Genomic DNA, 21,949 nt, shown 5'->3' with positions numbered 1-21,949 from the left:
AGTTCTACAGTCCCATTTTATTTTATACACTGCAAATAAAAGTAATTATCTAAGCGGTTTGCCTTCAATCATAATTGAGTTGAAAAGGGGGAGCTGTATGTTTTCTTTTATTGTTACACACTGGAAACAGCGAAGATGACTTGAAAATAAGTCTCTCTTGACAACGCTCAAAATATCCAAGTTTTATTGTGTCACTGTAAAGACTCAAGATGGCCATGTTTCATCCCACTGGACTGCCTCAGGAGTCTGTACAACCAAAGTCAAATCATAAATGTATACAGTATCAACAATTAAAACATTAAAAACAAAAAATTTAATACAAATAGTAATAAAAATGTCATAAAAAATATATAGAATGAAAGCGAAAACTGAAAAAAATCAGTAAAAAAATGTATCCATATAGTGGATCTATAAAATAAGTTTAGCTTGGATATTTTAAGCATTGTCAAGAGACTTATTTTTGAGTCATCTTCGCTGTTTCAAGTGTACGAAGACTAGTGTTCTTTTGTTGTTATCCACCAAGGATTGTAGATTATGTGGAATATGAATTTTTGAAAAATAAATAAATAAAATCTAAATAAAAGCAGAATAACGCTCGTCTATTTCATCGTATATCCCATACTGCCAAATCTTTAACCGACCCCATTGTTGCTCTATCGATAGACGCAGAAAAAGCATTTGATCGGGATGAATGGTGCTATCTTTTTCAGATTCTTAAACGGTTTGATACACCTGAGTCCTTTATTAGAAAAGATCAGTGTCCTGTATTCCAATCCAACTGCTTGTATTCTAGCAAATAATTCTCTTTCCGCTCCAGTCTCTCTTAAAAGAGGTACCCGCCAAGGTTGTCCCCTTTCCCCTTTACTTGCTATTCGTACCGCTCACTAGAAACTAAAGTTTCAGCTTACGCTGACGACATTATGCTTTTCTTATCTCATTCCGAATTAGCCTTAGTTCATTTCTTTGGCTTAGTTGAAGTTTGCACTCATTTCTCTGGCTACAAAATTAATGTCCAAAAAACTGAAGTTTTACCATTAAATATCCAAACCACCCTGGATTTAGTGGCTCCCTTTGGTTTAGTATGGTCATATCTCGGGCTAGACCTATTGCTCTCTATAGATCAAACCATCGAAGTCAACAGTAAAAAAAATCACTGTGTCAATTCAGGCTCTTCTCAAATCATGGTCCCCATTGCATCTTCCTTGGTGGGGTCGTTTAGATACCATCAAGATGATGATCACTCCCAAAATTAATTTTATTCTAAGTATGATTCCCATTATGTTTCCCTTTCAATTTTATAAGCAACTAGATAAGACTTTATCCCAATTATTAAGGGCTGGTAAACCACCAAAATTTGCTCTCAACACACTTAAAAATTCCAAAGATAACACGGGGCTTTCTTTTCCTGATTTTTCCACCTACCATAAATCTTTTATTCCACAACAAGCCTCTGATTGGATATTGCCCAATAATGATTACATATGTACGTGGCTCCTTCTTGGAGAGAAATATGAGCCCGTATTAACTTGAAAATTTAAAAGCTGATAGTCTAATTCTTTCATCTTCTGCATGTCTTTCATATCTTAATACCCTCATGGACATTCCAACTGACACAACTATGTCTGCTCTTCTCTGGGGAAATCCTAAACTTCAAATTAACCACAAGTCTATTGTCTGGAAAGAATGGTATTCCAAAGGTATCTGGTCTTTTGAGCATGTTATTGAAGGTAATAAAGTGAAATCATTTGAGTCTCTACATCACTGTTGTCATCTGTCTCCTAGTCAACTCTTTAGATGGTTACAGTTAAAACATTGTTGGGCATTTACTCTCTTCTTCACAACCATCATTAGTCTCCTTTGTATCAAGGTCATCTGACCTCTCAATTTTATACATTTTTAATTGACCATACCTTTTTGGAAAAAGCATCCCTCCGCTGTTTGTGGGAAGTTGACCTACAGCAAAATCTATCTACTCGACACTGGTCAGCCTTCTGGACCAAAATTGGTTTGACCAGTCTCTTCTGCAAGCACTCTCCAATCTCTCTACTTTCTGTGCCATAAGACTCTCTGGACTCCTCAATGTCTACATGTTGCTGGCCTTTCTCGTCCAGAAGTAGCAATGATAAATTGTAATGGTCTTTAAAAAGACCGTTGATTTAAAATTTTTGTAGGATCGCGAGTAAGGCACTGTAGTAAGCAGTATAAAAAAGCCTTACTCGCGATCTTGCAATATTTTTCAATCAATGGTCTTTTTAAAGGCCATTACAATTTATGGTTGCTACTTCTAGACGTTCATCAAATATACAGACTCCTGATGTAGGCCTTTCGGCCGAAACACAACGTTGTGTTGAGTCATTTCGTGTTCCAATAAACCTTCATTCACTGAATTACTACTGTGGTCCTGTCTTTGGATATCCTGGTTCTTATTCCCACTTTCCTCTCATTTTGAGCTTCTCCGTGGGACCTCTTGAGTTCTCCACGTACCTGGATTCTCTTTGGGCTGGCCTTTCTCAACATAATAAATGCTGGTCATGCAACAGTCATTCAGGCATATAATTTTCAACTGCAACTTAACTCACCAATATTGGAATCAATTGGTCTCTCCACACCTATAGATCTTAAGCTAATTATTTTTGGTTCCCTATCACTTGAAGATTCCCTGGATGATAACCAGTCTAAACTTTTCAACGTCCTAATGGCGTTAGCTCTCAAACTGGTTTTAAAGAACTGGAAAGATAATACCAAACTAAATGTTCATTTTTGGTGGCACTCTGTGCTACAAACACACCAATTTGAGCTTTCGCTTGCCAGTAAGCTTAAATCTCTACTGCACACTCATAAGGTCTGGTTGGCCCTTGAACAACTTCGGATACTGGTTCTTAAATATTGCTTTCCCTCCTTTCTCACCGTTGTCCTGCAGTAACCGTTTCATCATCCTTATTCACTATGTTTTCTCCTCCCCCTTTTATTTCTTGTGTAAGGAGGTTGGAGGGTCTAAGCAGCTCAGGAGGAGGTATGGGGCTAGACTACATTCCCCACAAGGCCCTGAGAGAAGGGATCAGGGTGGTAGGTCCCAAAACCCGGTATGGCCCCCACGTGGAAGGGAGGGGGAAAAGGACGAGAGAGCAGCTGCGATGGCAGGCGAGGGCCAGAAGGGGGAGCAGGGATGACAAAGCTCAATACCCGTGGGTTAGAAATCAGTACAAGATTCCTTCCACCTGGGAGGGGAAGAGGTCTCCAACCAACAGCCTAGCAGAGAGGCAGAGTTAATGGAGTGTTTGGAGGAAGGGAAGGCTGGAGAGACCAACACACCAGGTTTGGAGGAACCAGTGGACATGGACTGTAATTGTACTTTGAGGGCAGAGTTGCAGGGACTGAAGGCGGTGGGTGGTCACAGGAGTCAATTAGCTGTGTTGTGGGCGGTGTACTGCCATTCTGCAACCACCCAAGCGGAAAGACTTTTAAAACTGAAACCCAGCCTGTTGAACTGGGGGGAGAACTTGGATTTAAAGGGAAGGTTTTTTTTCTTGTTGCTTTATTTTGGAAACTGAATGGGACTTTAACCCCTTGAACTGAGATTTTGTGGAGGAGGGGAAATAACTTGTTTGGAACTAAAAGCTGTGTTGTCTGGAAGGACTTTGTTTGTGGACTGCTAAAGGGAGCCTACCACCCCTGAAGGTTTGCTACCGGGATTACAGGTATTACACTATGTATTTATTTTATTTATTTGTAGCATTTGTATCCCACATTTTCCCACCAATTTGCAGGCTCAATGTGGCTTACAGTTGCCGTAATGGCGGTTGCCATTTCCGGGTAACAGAATACAAGTGGTGTTGCGTTAAGATGCTTATTTATCTACCTACTTATTTTCTTTAAACATTTCAATTTAAGTTCTCTCTGAATTAATTACAACTGCTTTACCACTGATAACTTACCATTGATTACTGTTACATATTCAATGACACTGGATTGAATGTACTTCTGTCATGTTGTTGTTGTATTTTTATCTATGTTTTACTGCATTTTGTTATTGAAAACTTCAATAAAATGTATTAAAAATAAAATAAATAAAAGCAGAGGATATTCCGTGTATGCAGTGACCCAACAATCCAGAGCTTCTATCTGGCGTTTTAAGGTTGCACATAGACTCACCAAGATTGCCATTACTGAACAGCGGAAAAAGCTGCAGAGAGGTGAGAGCCTGGCACCAGATAACACGTACCGCTGAAATGAATGATTTCAGCAGTTCATGTTACGCTTGCAACTGTCTGCTGAAGTTTTGAAATGGCTTTCAGGTCTGCTATCTACAAAGCCTCATATCTCCTGGCAAAGGACACTTACAGACGGTTTGTCCCGATGCGTATTCACTGCTTCCACGTTCAAGTGAATCATTTCGACTTTACATCCTTAACCAAATGGGGAAAAAAACAGACCACAGAGCAGTTGTTACACATCTGTTTGATAAGTTTTATTTAAAAAGTTTAAAATGCAAGTTTTTAAGGCAGATATTTATTAAAAAGAAATAATGATGGGATTGGGCAGTTTTCAGGGCCACATAAACAAGTAAAGCAGTCCTAAGAAGATTTCACAAAACTGCCCAAATAGTACCATATTGCGCAACGCTTTAACCCACCATAGGAGGCGGCATTCCTGGAGGTGCCGTTTGGAACGATGTGCATGCACTGGAGTTTTTCAAAATTATGCCTGTATTTTAGTACTGGAAAACTATCTGCTTAAGTCAGTAGGCGTAAGTGTGTGTTAGGACTTTTCCTAGGATACTACTGAAAATGAAAAGGACGTGTCTAGCTGTACTTTGAAAATCTGGCAAAGTTCACAGAATGAAACATACATACGCTTTTCACTCATGCGAGCAATTACAAAATAATCCCCTGAAAGTAAGACCAGCAAAATAGCTCATTGGCATGTAAGAAATGTGCCTGGGATTGAGGATGCCTTTAAAGGCATTAGCTACAGCCTCTGAAGGCTGTTAACTAGTGCCATCTTGTGGCCGTGCTGCAGAGAAGGCGTTATAATTTTGGCCTGTGACTAAGGACTATTATTCACAGTGGGTGGCAGAGATGACAAGTTACCCAGTTCCAAGCTGGAGACTTTTGACCAGTCCTGGCTTTGAACTTACACTCCAAAGCAGTGTGGGATTTGTAGTGCTTGATCCTGCCGACTGAAATCAGTACTGCAGACCCTGACGAAATTCTGATCTAAAACCCTTCCTCTGAACACGCTTAGACCTAATCTGTGTGATGCTTTTCGAAGATGGTTGCCAGGCACAACACCTATCCACTCCATTATCTTATCTACCCCTTTGTCATATCATATTCTCTCTCTTCCTCCCCCTCTAGCCCCCTTTTTAGAATTGCAAACCGCTCAGATAACCTGTGTGTTACGCATGAAAACTTGCTTAGAAATCCAGGACTGTCCCAAAATCTCCAGCCTGTAACTAGGTAACTTGGCATCTCTGGGGTGGGAACTTAAAAATGGGAGAATGGGTTCATGGCACCATCTGCAGACTAATTGGGGTCAGTTTCAACTGAGCTAGAAGCCTGAAGAGCAGGAGGTCAGTGTCAGGCCTCGAAAAATAAAATCCTATATATAAATAATAAATCAATGCAAATATTAACAGCGGGATGTATGTTAACACTGGTAACACGAGACCCACGAATCCCCCTACTGGACTTACCAGATCGGTTGCCAAGTTTAGAGCACATCTGAATCCTGTGAAGGAAGAGCTGCTCATACAAATATGACATACATATAATCCAATGGTAGTCTTGACAGACATTTCATTATGTAAAAATAAAGACAAAACAAAAATACACCAAATATTATGTCTCCTCCAGGCATCCACGTGCCTTCTCTGAAATGAGAACTTTGAAGCTGACAATTTCTGACAGACAGACAAATTCTCCATTTCAGGCTCAACCTGCTGGATTCTATATAGTGCGCCTAGCGTTCCATGCTGAAAGTTAAGCATATTCCACGCCAATGCACGTACCTTAATTGGCTTAACAAGCTAATCAGCGTTAATAACAGCGCCTAACAAGCAATAATGAGCACTAATTGCAATAATTAGAATTTATGCACACAACTTGATAAGCATATTCAGTAATGAACTGCGCCTAAATTCTAATGCGCACAGTTCAAAAGGGGCATGGTTATGGGAGGGAAATGGGCATTTCAAGGGCATTCCAAAATGTATGCGCCTGGTTATAGAATATGACCCACTGCACGTAAATTTACACGCAGGGATTACGCCACGTTTTCATTGGTGTAAATGGAGGTGCGTAGTTTTAGGCGCTGGGATATCAACTAAACATATTCTTTATACCGCGCCTAAATCTAGGCGCCACTTATAGAATACGCTTAGCCGGAAATGTTCACTGCGTGGATTTTTTTTTTAGGCGCCTTATACAGAATCTGGCCCAATATGTCTATCTGACCTGGATATTAAACAACGCTATTCGTGGAAGGTAACCTGAGCAGGTTTTTAAAAATAGCTCAGGAAGAAGCACAACTGAATGTTTCAATTATTCTGAGATGCGGACGCAAACCAGCCTTTAGCATCTGTTAACTAAGGCCTTCACCGTCCCGCCAACAGCGCAGAAAGGGAAGCTGCTGTTGCAGGATTTTGTGCAACTATTGTTCCTTGAATACATACCATAAGCAACCGGGGTTAGTTTGAGCACGGTATGGAGTGGGCACCGCAGGTACGGAAGATCATCTGGAAAAGAAAGACAATTCCATGATCCATTCAGTCCAGCTTGGTTTGAATTTTTTTCTGCATGTTTTACAATAGTAGAACTTGAAAAAAAATTACCTTCTGAAAAAGAATACTCACTAATACTGTTGCATTTTCTAATCAGGAAAGTCTTGGTTCCTCTTATTATTGCAAAGTTCTATTTTTCCCTATGTAAGAGGACAGCTAGAGATTGCTACAATGATAAAGAACCACTGGAATAGTGTTAGGGGGAAAAATGAACCTAAGTTCTTCAGATTGAACAGAACGGAGACGTCTGCTAGGTTCTGTTTTCCTCTTTTTTTTCCCCCCATCGTGCCTGAGGCCACTTCAAAAGTGACTGAAGTGAAACAATCTAGTGTAAGAACATAAAAGCCTTGCCACTCTGGGGAGACTGAAGGTCCATCAAGCCCAGTATTCTGTTTCCAACAGTAATCAATCCAGGCCACAAGTACCTGGCAATACATCAAAAGAGTAAAACAGATTTTATGCTATTTATCCTAGGAAAAAGTAGTGGATTTTCCCCAAGTCCATCTTAATAATGGCTTATGGACTTTTTTCTTTTAGGAAATTATCTAAACCTTTTTTTAAAACCCTGCTAAGCTAACTGCTTTTACCACATTTTCTGGTAATGAATTCCAGAGTTTAATTACACGTTGAGTGACAAAATATTTTCTCTGATTTGTTTTAAATTTACTACTTAGTAGCTTCATTGCACACCCTCTAGTCCTTGTATATTTGGAAACAGAAAATAAGCAATTCCACGTCTACCATTTCCACTCCACTCGGGAATTTATAGACTCGTATCTCCCCTCAGCTGTCTCTTCTCCAAGATGCATGCAAACCACAAATAAATGCACTGAAGGACATTTCTGCCCGTTGCCCTACCTATACACACATACATACCTGCACTTTTATCCAGGAAGTAAGCCAGCAGGCATCGCATGACAGCTTGGTGCGAGATCACCAGCACATTTCCCTGACGCTCCAGCTCCATGATAACAGGTTCTAAACGCTGTACCAGGTCTTGGTAAGACTGAAAATAAATACAATTAATTTTCAAAATCAGGCCAGTGCTGGCATCCTGGGTTTAGAAGGAAACATATGTTACCGTTCCTGTGCAGCGGCAGGATGTGATGCATCTGTTTGGTATCCTTTTAAAAATAACTTTCCAAAACAGCTTTCTTATTTAAAAATGAACTATTCTGCACTGAATTCTCGAAAATCTCATTTGATCCCAGTGGATTCTAATGAAGTCAGAACTGCTATATAGGGAACTCCTATCCTTGGCACGCTAGTTAAACCTTTACTATCTGTTCTACCGCTTAATGGCGAGGGGAAAGGGGATGGGACTTGATTTACCTCCTTTCTGTGGTTATCTTCCCTTTAGGAAACAACTGAAAACCCATCTATTCAAACGGGTTTACCCAAGTGACTTGACCTTTCATAAACAAACATAAGCAAATCATCTATCTACAATGACTCAGAAACATCTCTTACCAACCTTCTTACCCTCCACGCTCTTCCCCTCTTCTCCTTAATCGCTCCACCGCCTTACCCATCCCTATCCTTTTTCTCATACCTCTTCTATCCCATTTCCTCCTTGTTCATTTGTCCTATCACATACCCCTTTGTTGATTCTGTTTCTACTGATTGTATTCTCTTGTTACTATGTAAGCCGCATTGAGCCTGCGGTGAGCGGGAAAGCGCGGGGCACAAATGTAATAATAAGTAAATGCATAATACATTCAAAACGGTTTACATAGTATTATACAGGTCCTTATTTGTACCTGGGGCAATGGAGGGTTAAGTGACTTGCCCAGAGTCACAAGGAGCTGCCTGTGCCTGAAGTGGGAATCGAGCTCAGTTCCTCAGGACCAAAGTCTGCCACCCTAACCACTAGGCCACTCCTCCACTGTTGCTACTACTATTTGAGATTCTACATGGAATGTTGCTATTCCACTGTCCCATGTAGAAGTCGGCCCTTGCAGATCACCAATGTGGCCGCGCAGGCTTCTGCTTCTGTGAGTCTGACGTCCTGCACGTACGTGCAGGACGTCAGACTCACAGAAACAGAAGCCTGCGCAGCCTCCTACATGGCGCTTTTCCTCTCATGGCAGGCTCAATGTGGCTTACATGGGGCAATGGAGGGTTAAGTGACTTGCCCAGAGTCACAAGGAGCTGCCTGTGCCTGAAGTGGGAATTGAACTCAGGTCCTCAGTTCCCCAGGATCAAAGTCCACCACCCTAACCACTAGGCCACTCCTCCACTGTTGCTACTATTTGAGATTCTACATGGAATGTTGCTATTCCACTAGCAACATTCCACTAGAAGTCGGCCATTGCAGATCAGCAATGTGGCCGCGCAGGCTTCTGCTTCTGTGAGTCTGACGTCAGACTCACAGAAACAGAAGCCTGCGCAGCCTTCTACATGGAATGTTGCTAGTGGAATAGCAACATTCCATGTAGAATCTCCAATAGTAGCAACATTCCATGTAGAATCTCCAATAGTATCTATTTTATTTTTGTTACATTTGTACCCTGCGCTTTCCCACTCATGGCAGGCTCAATGCGGCTTACATGGGGCAATGGAGGGTTAAGTGACTTGCCCAGAGTCACAAGGAGCAGCAGTGGGAACTGAACCCAATTCCCCAAGTTCTCAGGCCACTGCACTAACCACTAGGCTACTCTTTCACCCCTATAATACAAGTATTATAACCAGTAATTGCTCTGCCTGCACTGGCAACTGCAGTAACTTCCTGCTTAGTGCATAGTCTTTACTCCTAGTGGTCATTTCCTTGGTGTGACTTCCTCCCCCTTCTCAGCAGAGCCATGGAGGTGCATTTTCAAAGCACTTAAGACTCACAAAGTTCCACAGGTTACTATGCAACTTTATTAAGTCTGTGCTTTGAAAATACACCTCTTTGATCACACCTCTGTCACTTCCTGATTGTCCTGATTGAGGGGGTCAGCCCCTGCATGTGACGCTCTCTCTCTAGTCACTGAAGTCCTGGCTGTTGCATGTGACCCTCTCCTTCCAATCAAGTGCTCCTTGCGTGACCTTCACTGTGACCTAGTCTCAAGCACTGCTCTGATCCTTGCCCTCTAGCCTTGCGAGTCTTCTCCTGACTCTCTTGTCTCAAGATCACGCTGATCAACTCTGTCCTCTCCTTCTGAGAAAGCAGATTCCATTTTTACCCTTCAATTCTTTACAAGCATTAGCCCAACCTCTCAAGCACCATTCTCTCTACAATGAAGCAACTCAGTTCTGCCAACTTTCCAGACCCAGGTCCCTAAAATACCTGTCAGCTCATCTGCAATGTTGAATATCCAGTGCAAAGACTCTTGCCCTGGGGCAGAAAGACTTCTAGTTTCAACTTCTCTATGTTGTAAGTACTTTTCTACTTCTATTGCAATAAACAGTTGAAATTCAGGAAAACAGAGTCTCCTTTGTGGCTGTCGGAGTGCTGTGGGGTTATCTGCAGTGGTGTGCTGGAGCGGGCTCTCACGGGCTCGCGAGAGCCGTTTGTTAAGTTTTTAAGAATTTTGGGAGCCGGTTGTTAAAGTAGGCCTCCCCAAGGCTACTTTAACAACTAACTCCCAAAATGTGGGCTTGGGCCCCCTCCTGAATTCTCTTTTACTTTGCTGGCAGTGATGCTGGCCCCACCAGCCAAGTAAATAGACTGCTGCTGCTCCCTGCTCCTTGTTTCTGACTCTGAGCATCAGGCTGGGACTTTTCAAGGTTCCATCTTGCTGCTCAGAGCCAGAAACAAGCAGCAGAGAATGGTGGCAGTCCATTTATTGGCTGGTGGGGCTCGGCAAAGGTAGGCCTAGCGTACCTACACAAGGGAGGGGAGAGAGAGGCATGTATTCCCCCCCCCCCCCCCCCCCCCCCCCCCCGTTGTTAAAAATTTACCAGCACACCCCTGGTTACCTGTCTGGATAATAAACGCATGTGGATGCTTTATGAGGCCAGAATTAGTCATCTCAAGAGAGTACTCACTTCCCCACCAGGATAGCGATAAAGGTATTTGTCCTGATCCCGCAGTGCAAACTCCTCCGGATACTGTTCTTCAATCTCTTTATATGTCATTTCCTCGCACACTCCCTAAAGACAGAGTGACAATTAATACAACTTATTTATACCTCCATCTCGCTACATTGCAGGACTTTGGCGGGATTCCTTTTCCCAAGCACACGTACGTGAGAATAAAGCCCCCACCATCAGGCTCTGCATCAGCTCAGAGGAACACAAGAGAATCTACTAAAGTCCTAATTTCGGTGGGGGTTATGGGATTAAAAGGTTCCTACGCTGAGGTGGGAATTGAGAATCCCCCTGGTATTTCATAAAAGGCCTTGCTTAGAGCACATCTTGCCAAAGGCTAGTGTAAATACTGGCGTCTAACTCATGGCAGTTAGGCATGTAAGTGACATTATTCTCTAAAATCACAACTAAATTCCAGGGCTGAAGAGGGAGGAGGGCGGGGGGGGGGGGGCAAGATTCCCCCAGGCCTGACCTCCAAGGGGGGCCCGGCGATGGGGTATGTCTCTCTCCTGCTCCTGACAGTACCCAGGTGATTGTGTTAACGCAATCATCCGAGTCCCAACAGGAGCAGGAGAGACACAGACTCCAGCGCCAGGCCCTCCTTAGAGGCTGGGGAGGAGCAGACACAGGATTCTAAAGTTCACAAGTATTTTCAGTGTAGACCAACCCAGTCATTCATATTTTGACCATCAATCAAATAAATGAAATGACCGATTAAAAGGAATGGTAGTGAAATAGCATTAAAATGGATTTGTACCTATGCTGACTAAATGGTATGTGATGTAAGCAAATCTGAATCCCAGGAGCCATTCTGGAATGGCAGACATTTATTCCTGGCTTACTGACATTTTTCATGTCAAAGGCTGATTCAGGTTCTCTAGAAAATCATGCATTTTATTAATAGGTTACAGAAAACATTTTGAAACATTTTCCCAAGCACTCACGGCATCAATTTCATTCAGGATTTTCCACTGCTCGTATGCCACTCCCAAGGCCTCTGCCGTCTGGATGGTTCTCTTCAGTTGGCTCGTCCAGACCTTCAGATCTACGATTTCCTGTTCCTCGATGAACTGTCTAAGTGCCTGAGCAAACTAGGAGAAATGAACGGTCCGTAAAACCACAGGAAGTACTAGGGAAGTAGATAATATATTGAAGAAAAAAGAAAGCCGAATTTTACTTCTTAGCACTGTCTGTCATTCATCAAAACAACCAAATTAGGAGGATACAAATTTTCCAGCTCCATTTCTGCGATCAGCTCAGTTCTCTCATTTCAGAAGGCCAACTTTCTAGCTAAGTCTTCCTAGCACTGCAGAATAAAGCGTACCTTGGAATGAGGCTCACTCTCCAGGCCAACTCGGCTCTGTGCCTTCTCCTAAGCAAAATCTGTCATCCGAGTGCCAGCCCATCTTTTGGGACCACCCAAACGACTTAGGGGGGCCCATTTACTAAGCCGCGTAGTTTGGCATTACCGCCCGGCTACCATGTGGCCCAGGCGGTAATTTTTCCGGCACGCGGCGCTAACCGGGCAGTAAAAGGCATTCCACGCGTGTAGACCATTACCGCCCGGTTAACGCGTGAGACCTTACCGCTAAGTCAATGGGTGGCGGTAAGGTCTCAGACCCAAAATGGATACGCGCCAATTTTCATTTTCCCCACACGTCCATTTTCGGCCAAAATTTCTAAAAAGGCATTTTTTACAGGTGCGCTGAAAAATGGATCTGCGCACGACCAAAACACGCGCCTCCACTAGCGCAGGCCATTTTTCAGCGCAACTTAGTAAAAGGACCCCTTACACTGGTATCTCAGAGGTCAAAGGCTGCTCTTTGCCTGCCAGTCACAGATGCTGAATCTCAGATCTACCCTCTTTTATCTATATAAATGGAAAAAAGCATTGTAAAAATAGTGTTCACAAATGGACAGATCTTGAAACAAACACCGACCTGGTACTGTGTACATCTCCTGAATGACTATCAATGAGACCAGGATGTAGAAAATGCTTCTCAGCTACACATTCCTTAAAGACACACAGGTCAATATTCAAACACAGTGATGAGGGTCTGTTTAAAATGCCGGCCAGGTGGTTAAAAACAAAGCCGACGTACGTTCGGCATCACTGAATATGCGTGGACACTGGTGATATGACACCGTTATGCTGTTTAAATCAAGACAGCAATTCTTCTATCTAACTTAGGCTTAGGACGCAAGTTTGCGAATGCAATTTATAGAATATGGTCAGCTGTGTGCACAACTTGATAACTGGCCAACTCCTGGCTTTAATTGCAGTTAATTGGTACTAATTAGCAGTTTTGCATGCAACTGACCTTAATTGCTAATCTAGAAGCTGTAAATGCAAATTTTATCGCACAGAACTTCTAAGGGGGGGGGGCGCTGGTCAGTGGGGTGCCGAGGAGTTAGATACCAGCAAGTACACCAGCCTTTGACATGGCGTAAATACTCACTTAGCCCTAAAGTTAGGCGCACAATTGCGGACTTACACTAATATCCTATAACGCTGGTTCTGTGCGGAACTGCTGTTGTAGAATTCACGCTTAGCATTGCATCATCCCTGTTGCCTAAATTTTGGCAATCTTTCTTCAGTCTACCCCACGGCATCTACCGTTACATGAGGTACATGAAGGTGTTCTTAAGGGACAGAAAACGGGAGAGCAGGGGAAGGATTAGCAGACATGCATTTCATAAAATGTACTCATAGCACCTATTGAAAAAATGAGGACGAACTGTATTGTGATGCTGTGAGCAAGGGTCGGGGGGGGGGGGGTGGGCCTTCAAAATAACAGTCTGACAAGGTTGTAAACATGAAAATAAATGCTTTATTAATGTAAATCTGAGGCCTGTTTCCTCACAGGCCTAGGAACAAAAAGTCAAAGCTCATCTTCAGAAGGGGAAAAAAAAATCCTTGCATGGGTCTATAGCTAAACACAATTCTATGGCCTGTGACTGCCACGCCCCGAACACAATTTGTCGTTTCTCTCTTCCTCTCTTGAGGTTTCCAATACCTAGACATATTCAGTAAAGGCATAGGCTGGGGCTTCGGTTCTTCCTTCCCTGGGCCTCTTTAAATCTCAGCCTGGCCCTGTCTTTTAAACTCTCAGGTATTGACTCCGCCCCCTCCCGGCTCACTTCCTCCCAAGGCGGGACCAGTGTTCTTAAGGTGGCCCAGGCTTAAGGGTGAGGGGCAGTGTTCTATAAACCCCCTGACCCTTGCTGCAGGTTAGTAAACCAGCCTCTATTTTACACAATTAAGAACTGGAGAGACGTTGAGAATAGATGGAAGGACTGGAAAACATGGTAACCTTAGAATGCCTACCTAGGAAGGAAATCTTTTCTATTCCTTGTCTACGGGAAGCAAAATTCAGAAACCAGATAACCGTGGAAAAATATGAAAGCAGTTAAAAGGTCAAACAGTACCTGCTTCCCCCGAGTGGACAGGCCAGAATCACCACCAATCTTGCCGGTAAGGTTACATTCACTCTCCCCATGCCGGCACAGGTAAATGGTGCGTGGCTGGACGTGAATGTTCATGAGATAGTAGACAATTTTACTCTGGATGTAATCCTGCACCCGATTGACCAGGAACCGCTGACCGACGTTTATCACTTTAATGAAGGAAAGGTCTCTAGTTCAAAGCCAAAAAACACACGGGTTTCAGCAGATTTCCACAAGGCATGCCATTATTAAGGGTAGAAACACATGTTGAAGACTTGTCACCAGCCAATATTTTTAGGAGAGAAATAATTTTTCCCTTACTACTTTTTTTTTGTTTTGTTTTTTTTGCTCTTTGCTGTTTTGCCTTGTTTTGTTTGATTATTTTTGAGATTTTTGTTGCGAAAGTTTGTGAGAGCCATTTTCTTAGGGAAGCCACAAGGGGCAGGAGAGAGGAGGCTTCACTCCTGTCTCAGACAACCAGGGACATCGGGTAGGCCCGAGGGAACATACCTAGTTGGGGGCAGGGGGACGTCATCGTGGCTGTGGGCTGGAGGGGGCTAAGGAAGTTTTAAAAGGCCAAATAGAAAAGTTATGTAGGTGCCAGCCAATATTCATCCAGCACCCACATAGCTAAGCGGGAAGAATTAAAGCAGCTTTTGAGCTGTCTTAAATTCACCTGCTCAGTTATGCGAGTGCCAGCACTGAATATTGCCAACACCTACTAACCCCCTCCCTAATGCCACCCCCTACGTCACCCCATTTTTTTTAATGGGCTGACATCAGGTGGAATATCTTTTATTCCGCCTCAGTAAACTGTACTATGGGTTTGCTGGGGGTTATCAGCCCCCCTGAACTCAGTTTATAGCCCTTACTCTGGGATAAACAAGGTGTGACCATGGAGGAATAGGCGTAATAAACATACGACTTTGTTCCTGTGATTTAAGAATACCTACATTTTAAGAGGAAAACATTTCTAAATTGCAAATTTCTTACTTGTCAGTATCATCTGGGTCCAGAGGTTCGTACGTGACTTTGTAACATTCGATTCTTTTCAGGAAGTCGTCCATGACATTTTCTCGATTCCTCTCAGGATAATCAGGACTTGATACTTTAACTTCCTGTAGGCATAACAATAGCATATTTAAGTTTAGAATCTCTAATCTGAACCGTGCATGTAGCCCCGTGCAGGACGTAAGGCGTCAGAAACAGATGATCACAAAACCAAGGTGCCGGAGTCGACCGGCGCTGAAGACGACTCTTCGGCTGGCGGGGATTGGGGACCCCCGCCAGCTAACAAAGTACCTGATGATGTGGCGGTGGGGGGGGGGGGGGGTCAAATGTAGAGGGGGCCAGGGCGTAATCTGTGGGGGCCCATGCCCCCCCCCCGTGGCCCCACGTAGCTATGCCCCTGATTCAGGGTACTTTACTTTTGTTGAGGATAAATCTTAACTTGGCCAACTGGACTGTATTATGCTGGGTGGGGGTGGGGGGGGGGGGGGGGCGGTGTTGAAACTATATTGCAAAAAGCAACAGGGTAGCAGGAAAGTTCTGTTAGGAATAAACACCTTCACGAACTGGGTCCCGACATACAGTTGAATAAATGGTAAAATCTAATCTTAAGTTAAAATAAATAATATACACACCATGATATTAGCAGCAATGACGTCCGGATCATCACAGACAGATTCCACAAAAAACACCTATATTGAAAGGAAGCAAATAATGAAATACTTAGAAGATTGCCAGGATAAAACCAGAAGACGCCGTCACCTCATTAGACTTTCACAGCTTCCTCGAGTTGCTCCTCTTGGGGCTGATATTGAACATGATTTAACTGGCCAGAAATGGCTTCTGGCTGGTTAAATATCACCTGTTCAGGACTAACTAGTCATTTTCAGTGGCACTTAAGCAGCAGGTATTCTAGGGGCGGAGTCGGCACTTTGCTGGTTAGTTGCTCGCATTCAGAACTTAACCAGCTACATCAACCGCTTAAACAGCGCCACATAAAAGTCAGTCTCATCACCAAGATGGAATTCGTTGCCAGAGAATGTGGTAAAGGCGGTTAGCTTAGCGGAGTTTAAAAAAGGTTTGGACGGCTTCCTAAAGAAAAAGTTCATAGACCACTATTAAATGGACTTGGGGAAAATCCACTATTTGTGGGATAAGCAGTATAAAATGGTTTTGTACATTTTTGGGATCTTGCCGGGTATTTGTGACCTGGATTGGCCACTGTTGGAAACAGGTTGCTGGGCTTGATGGACCTTTGGTCTTTCCCAGTATGGCAATACTTATGTACTTATGGCGTCCTGAGAAGACACTCGTGAGGGAGCTCTCGGATGCACTGCGTTTCGACTTGCCTGAATTTATTTATTTGTTACATTTGTATCCCACATTTTCCCACCTATTTGCAGGCTCAATGTGGCTTACATAGTACCGTGAAGGCATTCGCCTAGACCGGTAGATACAAATACAAGGTGATATAATGGTTGATTAATGGTGCATGTGTTTTAGGTACAATGGGATCGAGGGGAGGAAGGTTATATATTGTCCATTACGAGCTTTGGTTTTACTGTGTTCTAGGATGTAGGTATTTATGTTGGATCGGTGGGGTATGCCTTTTCGAACAGGTTGGTTTTTAGTAATTTCCTGAAGTTTAGGTGGTCATAGGTTGTTTTCACAGCTTTTGGCAAAGAGTTCCATAGTTGTGTGCTTATATAGGAGAAGCTGAATGCATAGGTTGCTTTGTAATTGATGCCTTCCCCAAGGCAGATGGGGAAGAAAAGGGGAAAGATCCAGCAGCAGCCTCCAGTTTGGGTGGGGATGGGGGGCAGTCGCTGAGGCAGATTACACTTGAAGCGTTTCAAAAGCTCCAGCATGGTCGGGGGAAGTGGATGTTTCCGCCCTGTCAGAAGCATTATCTTCTGGCACCAATGTTAACGGGGATTCCTCTAAGCCCTGCCCCAAGCTCGGTTTCACCACAATCTGGAAGCTTTTCTGAGTCTGAACAAAGGAGCAGGAGATAGAGGACCCCCCCAATGCTCACATCCTCTCCGGTGGGGGGGGGGGGGGAATCTGCAATCAGACCCAGTTGCAGCAGCTTTGCAAATCCAACAGCAGTGAGTACTGTGACCACAGCAGGGGAAGGGGCTTCCAATGGAACTGGTAAAAGTGACGATTGTTACTTTGGTTACACTGTGGGAGGGGTTCAATACTTTCAACTCTTCCTTGAGTAAAGTTGAACTTTCTTCTGATTTAATCTTGGCATCAGGAACTTTCTCTACTCAGGCTCAAGCACTGGACCAGCAATCTGCCAAAGTGGCTACTTTAGAGAGTAACGTTTCAGAGCTACAGGGAATCTGTGGAGCTCTTATTAAGGATAAGGACTTTAATTCTGAAAAAATTGAATAAGTGGAGAACCAATAGAGGAAAAACACTTTAAGGTTCTTAAGTATTTTTTGTAGCGCTGGATATGATGGCGTCCTGGGGGTGGAAAGTACCACTTCCTTTTTAGCCAGCAGTAAACAACACCAGCACAGGCCCCGTTTTGCCGCAGCTTGGTAAAAAGGGCCCTTAACTGGTTAGTGCTGAATACTGGCATAGCCGGTTAATATTTCAGCGGCCAAAATAAATCTAGATATTCAATGCATTGCATATTCAGATTTAACGTCGGCGGCAGACAAGGGGTCACCTTGGAGGAAAATTTTAGGCTCAATGAGTATATACGACTGTGTTTAAGTTATTCAAGAGAACCTGTGTTTTAAGAGGATATTCTAAAACTGCAGGTTTCTTATCCACTGCAACCAAATCATATACAGGCAACCAAAATATATATATTTATTTATTTGTTGCATTTGTATCCCACATTTTCCCACCTTTTTGCAGGCTCAATGTGGCTTACAGTATGCCGTAGTGGCGATCGCCATTTCCGGAATGAGAAATACAATGTGGGATTTCATTAAGTTCATAAATGATAGAGTAACTTAGATAATCAGTTCATTTCCGGTGTGAGAGATTAAGTGATAAAGCGTTAACTTTCGTTATTGATAGAGTGGTTTGAGCAGTCAGGTATAGAGAGTTCGGTTTTGTTTAGTTCTGGAAGTACATAAGTATATAAGTAATGCCACACTGGGAAAAGACCAAGGGTCCATCGAGCCCAGCATCCTGTCCACGACAGCGGCCAATCCAGGCCAAGGGCACCTGGCGAGCTTCCCAAACGTACAAACATTCTATACATGTTATTCCTGGAATTGTGGATTTTTCCCAAGTCCATTTAGTAGTGGTTTATGGACTTGTCCTTTAGGAAACTGTCTAACCCCTTTTAAAACTCTGTCAAGCTAACCGCCTTCACCACGTTCTCCGGCAACGAATTCCAGAGTTTAATTATGCGTTGTTTGGTGTTTAGGATGGATCATTGTGGTATATGCCTTTTTGAACAGGTTGGTTTTTAGTAATTTTAGGAAGATTGTTAGGTCGTGCGTTGTTTTTATGACGTTTGGTAGAGCGTTCCAGAGTTGCGTGCTAACATAGGAAAAGAAGGATGCATATATATTCACCTTAAAACCATTTTTCTTTGCAAAGTTTAGAATCATGTCTCTCCGCTCTTGAGTGGTGTTGGTTGCATCAAATACCTAAGGGAAAATAACAGCGTAGCATTACTGGGTTGGCAACGGACGGAATTAAATTTTAAATAAAGACGATGCTTTCTTACCGCTAACTGACCACCCTCTTCTGTCAAGTACATTTTCACATCTTCCAGTGCTTCTAAGGCACAACGTCTGCAGGGAAATGAAATATAGCAACCGAGATGCAGATCATGAAACAAACTATGTACCCGCTCCCATCTGAGAAGGCTGGTTTTACACAGAAAAGTGGAGATGAGAACTGAGATGTTCAGGCCTATTTTTGGTGGTATTTTACAAAAAAGCTCCACTCAACATATGCTGGCAGCCATTTTACAAAATAATAAGTGGCACAAAATCGGCAGCTATAATATAGCATTTTCACACGAAGTAGTGATTTTTAACTGATGCCACTTCTACGTGTAGCTGTCCTTACAAACCTAAGGGGTTCTTTTACTAAGCCACGGTAAAAAGGGGACTGCAGTAGGGCGGGCGCTAGTTTTTGGCGTGTGCTGGGCCATTTTTTTACCGTGGCTGGGACAGGGGCGTAGCCAGACTTCGGCGGGTGGTCCAGAGCCCGAGGTGAGGGGGCACATTTTAGCCCCCCCCCCCAGCGCCACCGTCCCCCCGGGCGCTGCCAACTTTGACCCCTCCCCGCCGATGACCCTCTCGACCTCCCCTCCCGCCGCCAACCCTCCCCCGCCGTCGCCTACCTTTGCTGGTGGGGGACCCCCAACCCCCACCAACCGAGGTCCTCTTCTTCCTTCGTTCTGTTTCTGAGTCTGACGTTCTGCATGTTGTACATGCAGGACGTCAGACTCACAGAAACAGAACGAAGCCTTGCGTCGGAAGAAGAGGATCTCGGCAGGCGGAGGTTGGGGTCCCCTGCCAGCAAAGGTAGGCGACGGTGGGTTGATGGCGAGTTGGCAGCGGGGGGGGGGGGGGGGGGGGGTCGAGATGGGTCTAGGGCCAAATCTACGGGGGCCCAGGCCCCCGTGGCCCCACGTACCTACACCCCTGGGCTGGGAAAATACGCTTTTTTCAATGGGGACAGTAAATAGCCATGCGCCAGGATTAAATGTAGCGAGTGGCTATTTACTGCCACCCACTGAGCTAGCGGTACGGGCTCACATGCCACACGTGCAATACTCATGCAGCCTGTGCCAAAGTGCCACGCTGCTGATTACCACCGGGAATGCCCCCTGCGGGAAATAGCGCACACCAACTGACATTACTACTGGGTGGCTGTGCTTACGGGGCGGTACTGTCGATTTGGCGAGCGCTACACTCCTTTTGTAAAAGGGCCGCTAAATGTGCGAATGCTGCCAAATAAGTGAAGAAGCCACAATTATTATTTTTCTTCATTTCGGAGGTCTAAGAAGAATGACTCCCTCAAGCCCTCGTGTAACGACCCAGCTGAAGCAAACATTAAAAAAAAAATCTGAGCACGCCTTTGAGCTGCTGTGAACGCTGAAGGGGAAGCCCCCACCCCCCATTTAAGCGTACCCCCTTTGTAAAGTGGGGAATACGTGTGTCGATTTTTGCCCTGTGCAAACCACACCCTACTACGCCCCTTGAAATCTCTGTGTGATCTCCGTGTGTAAAGAGTGGCTTTCTGACATCACCATTAACACATGTACACAGTGCGCCCAATATTTAAAACTGTTTAACCGAACAGGAACGGCTCCTGGTCGGTTAAACGGCACTTAGTTGGCTATCCAGCAATATTCAGCCGGAGATAGCCATTACCGGGTAGCACCTAGCAGATAACCGGTTTATATTGCACGATATAACCAGCTATCTGCCGACATTCAGCGCATTGCTGGCTAAGTTCGGTGGCAAGGGCAGGCTTCTACATGGAATGTTGCTAGTGGAGGAGTAGCCTAGTGGTTAGTGCAGCGGACTCTGATTCTGGGGAACTGGGTTCAATTCCCACTGCAGCTCCTTGTCACTCTGGGCAAGTCACTTAACCCTCCATTGCCCCTGGTACAAAATAAGTACTTGAATATATGTAAACCGCTTTGAATGTAGTTGCAAAAACCACAGAAAGGCAGTATATCAAGTCCCATTTCCCTTTCCCTATCACAGTTTGAAAACTGCCCCCCTAAATGCTTCTAAAATATTGCTCTTAACTCACTGTTGTCACACTGCCTGAATGTAACGAGAAAGGCTTTCTTCTTTTAAATTCATGATGCTCAATGCCTTTGGCACCTTATAAGATAATCTTATATCAAACGCTATACCCAGACTTACTTTCGAATTTTCATGGCTTCTGCATTGTCGTGGCGGAAAAAATCATAAGATTTGTATGACTGAACAGCTTCCCGACGATAAACTCCTAGATTAAACACTAGAGAAAAATGGCAGAATTTGGAGGGTCAGATCGGAGTGACCGTTATAAAAGAAGAAATATTCAGGATTATATTTGTTTTCAGCACTTTTCAACCAGGGCTGAAAGTACGATACTGCCCTGCAATGCAAAAGGAAGAGAATATTTTGGCTGATCTGTGGGAAAATGGAAAAAAAAAACATGTTTTGCTTGGTTTCTCTGTGATCAATTTACTGCCTTTGGCTTCTGAAATATTTGGGATCCTGAAAAGGCTCTGCAGATATATTATGACAAGACATATTTCCTAGATTACAGATAGGAACTTAAATTATTTTTGAGCATAAGCGGACTTCCTTCCTTCTTCCATTGCAGGGCAATATAGCAATATTTCAATCTGTTCATTTGTCTGGACGCTTGAGAACTGTGAAAGTTCACCGATCAGGTCCAGACTTGGCCCTGACACTTTCTCCTGCACAAGCATGATTCTCACGCCCTCCCTTGTTCTCTTTCCTGTTTCTTTTGATAAGTGTAGCTCTGAACTGTGATTCCATGCCATATACAACCAGAAGGTAATTCTATAAACCAAGCATATCAATTTCATAAAAGCCTATTTCTGTGCATAAAACACTGTTTTAACCATGGAAAAATACCTTTTAAAATTAGACCCACTATGCAGACACTAGTGTATAAGAAATAAACAGTTTAGTACATAAGTACTGCCACACTGGGACAGACCAAAGGTCCATCAAGCCCAGCATC

At 43.8% G+C, this 21,949-nt stretch overlaps 2 protein-coding genes across 5 annotated transcripts in view; both read right to left on the bottom strand.

Annotated features, from left to right (window-relative positions):
* The window catches only part of LOC115482058 (complement receptor type 2-like), a gene marked incomplete at its 3' end in the record, with an annotated part of 504,947 nt that overhangs the window by 261,574 nt on the left and 221,424 nt on the right, over positions 1-21,949 (bottom strand). The window lies entirely within an intron of this gene.
* LOC115481517 (6-phosphofructo-2-kinase/fructose-2,6-bisphosphatase 2) overlaps positions 1-21,949 on the bottom strand; it is a 37,799-nt gene that overhangs the window by 7,401 nt on the left and 8,449 nt on the right. For all 4 annotated transcript variants that reach the window (XM_030220713.1, XM_030220715.1, XM_030220714.1 and 1 more), the window contains exons 3-13: positions 21,115-21,211; positions 18,951-19,017; positions 18,796-18,870; positions 15,886-15,942; positions 15,236-15,360; positions 14,225-14,432; positions 11,740-11,886; positions 10,754-10,858; positions 7,658-7,787; positions 6,674-6,736; positions 4,342-4,406 (exon numbers count right to left, since the gene is read on the bottom strand). In XM_030220713.1, the coding sequence (XP_030076573.1) occupies positions 4,342-4,406; positions 6,674-6,736; positions 7,658-7,787; positions 10,754-10,858; positions 11,740-11,886; positions 14,225-14,432; positions 15,236-15,360; positions 15,886-15,942; positions 18,796-18,870; positions 18,951-19,017; positions 21,115-21,211 (1,139 nt within the window). The remainder of the gene's footprint in view (positions 1-4,341; positions 4,407-6,673; positions 6,737-7,657; positions 7,788-10,753; positions 10,859-11,739; positions 11,887-14,224; positions 14,433-15,235; positions 15,361-15,885; positions 15,943-18,795; positions 18,871-18,950; positions 19,018-21,114; positions 21,212-21,949) is intronic.

The sequence above is a fragment of the Microcaecilia unicolor genome, chromosome 12, assembly GCF_901765095.1.
Source record: "Microcaecilia unicolor chromosome 12, aMicUni1.1, whole genome shotgun sequence".
Lineage (NCBI taxonomy): Eukaryota > Metazoa > Chordata > Amphibia > Gymnophiona > Siphonopidae > Microcaecilia > Microcaecilia unicolor.
The sequence above is the reverse complement of the archived record's forward strand: the minus strand, read 5'-3'. Positions and strand labels throughout refer to the sequence as shown.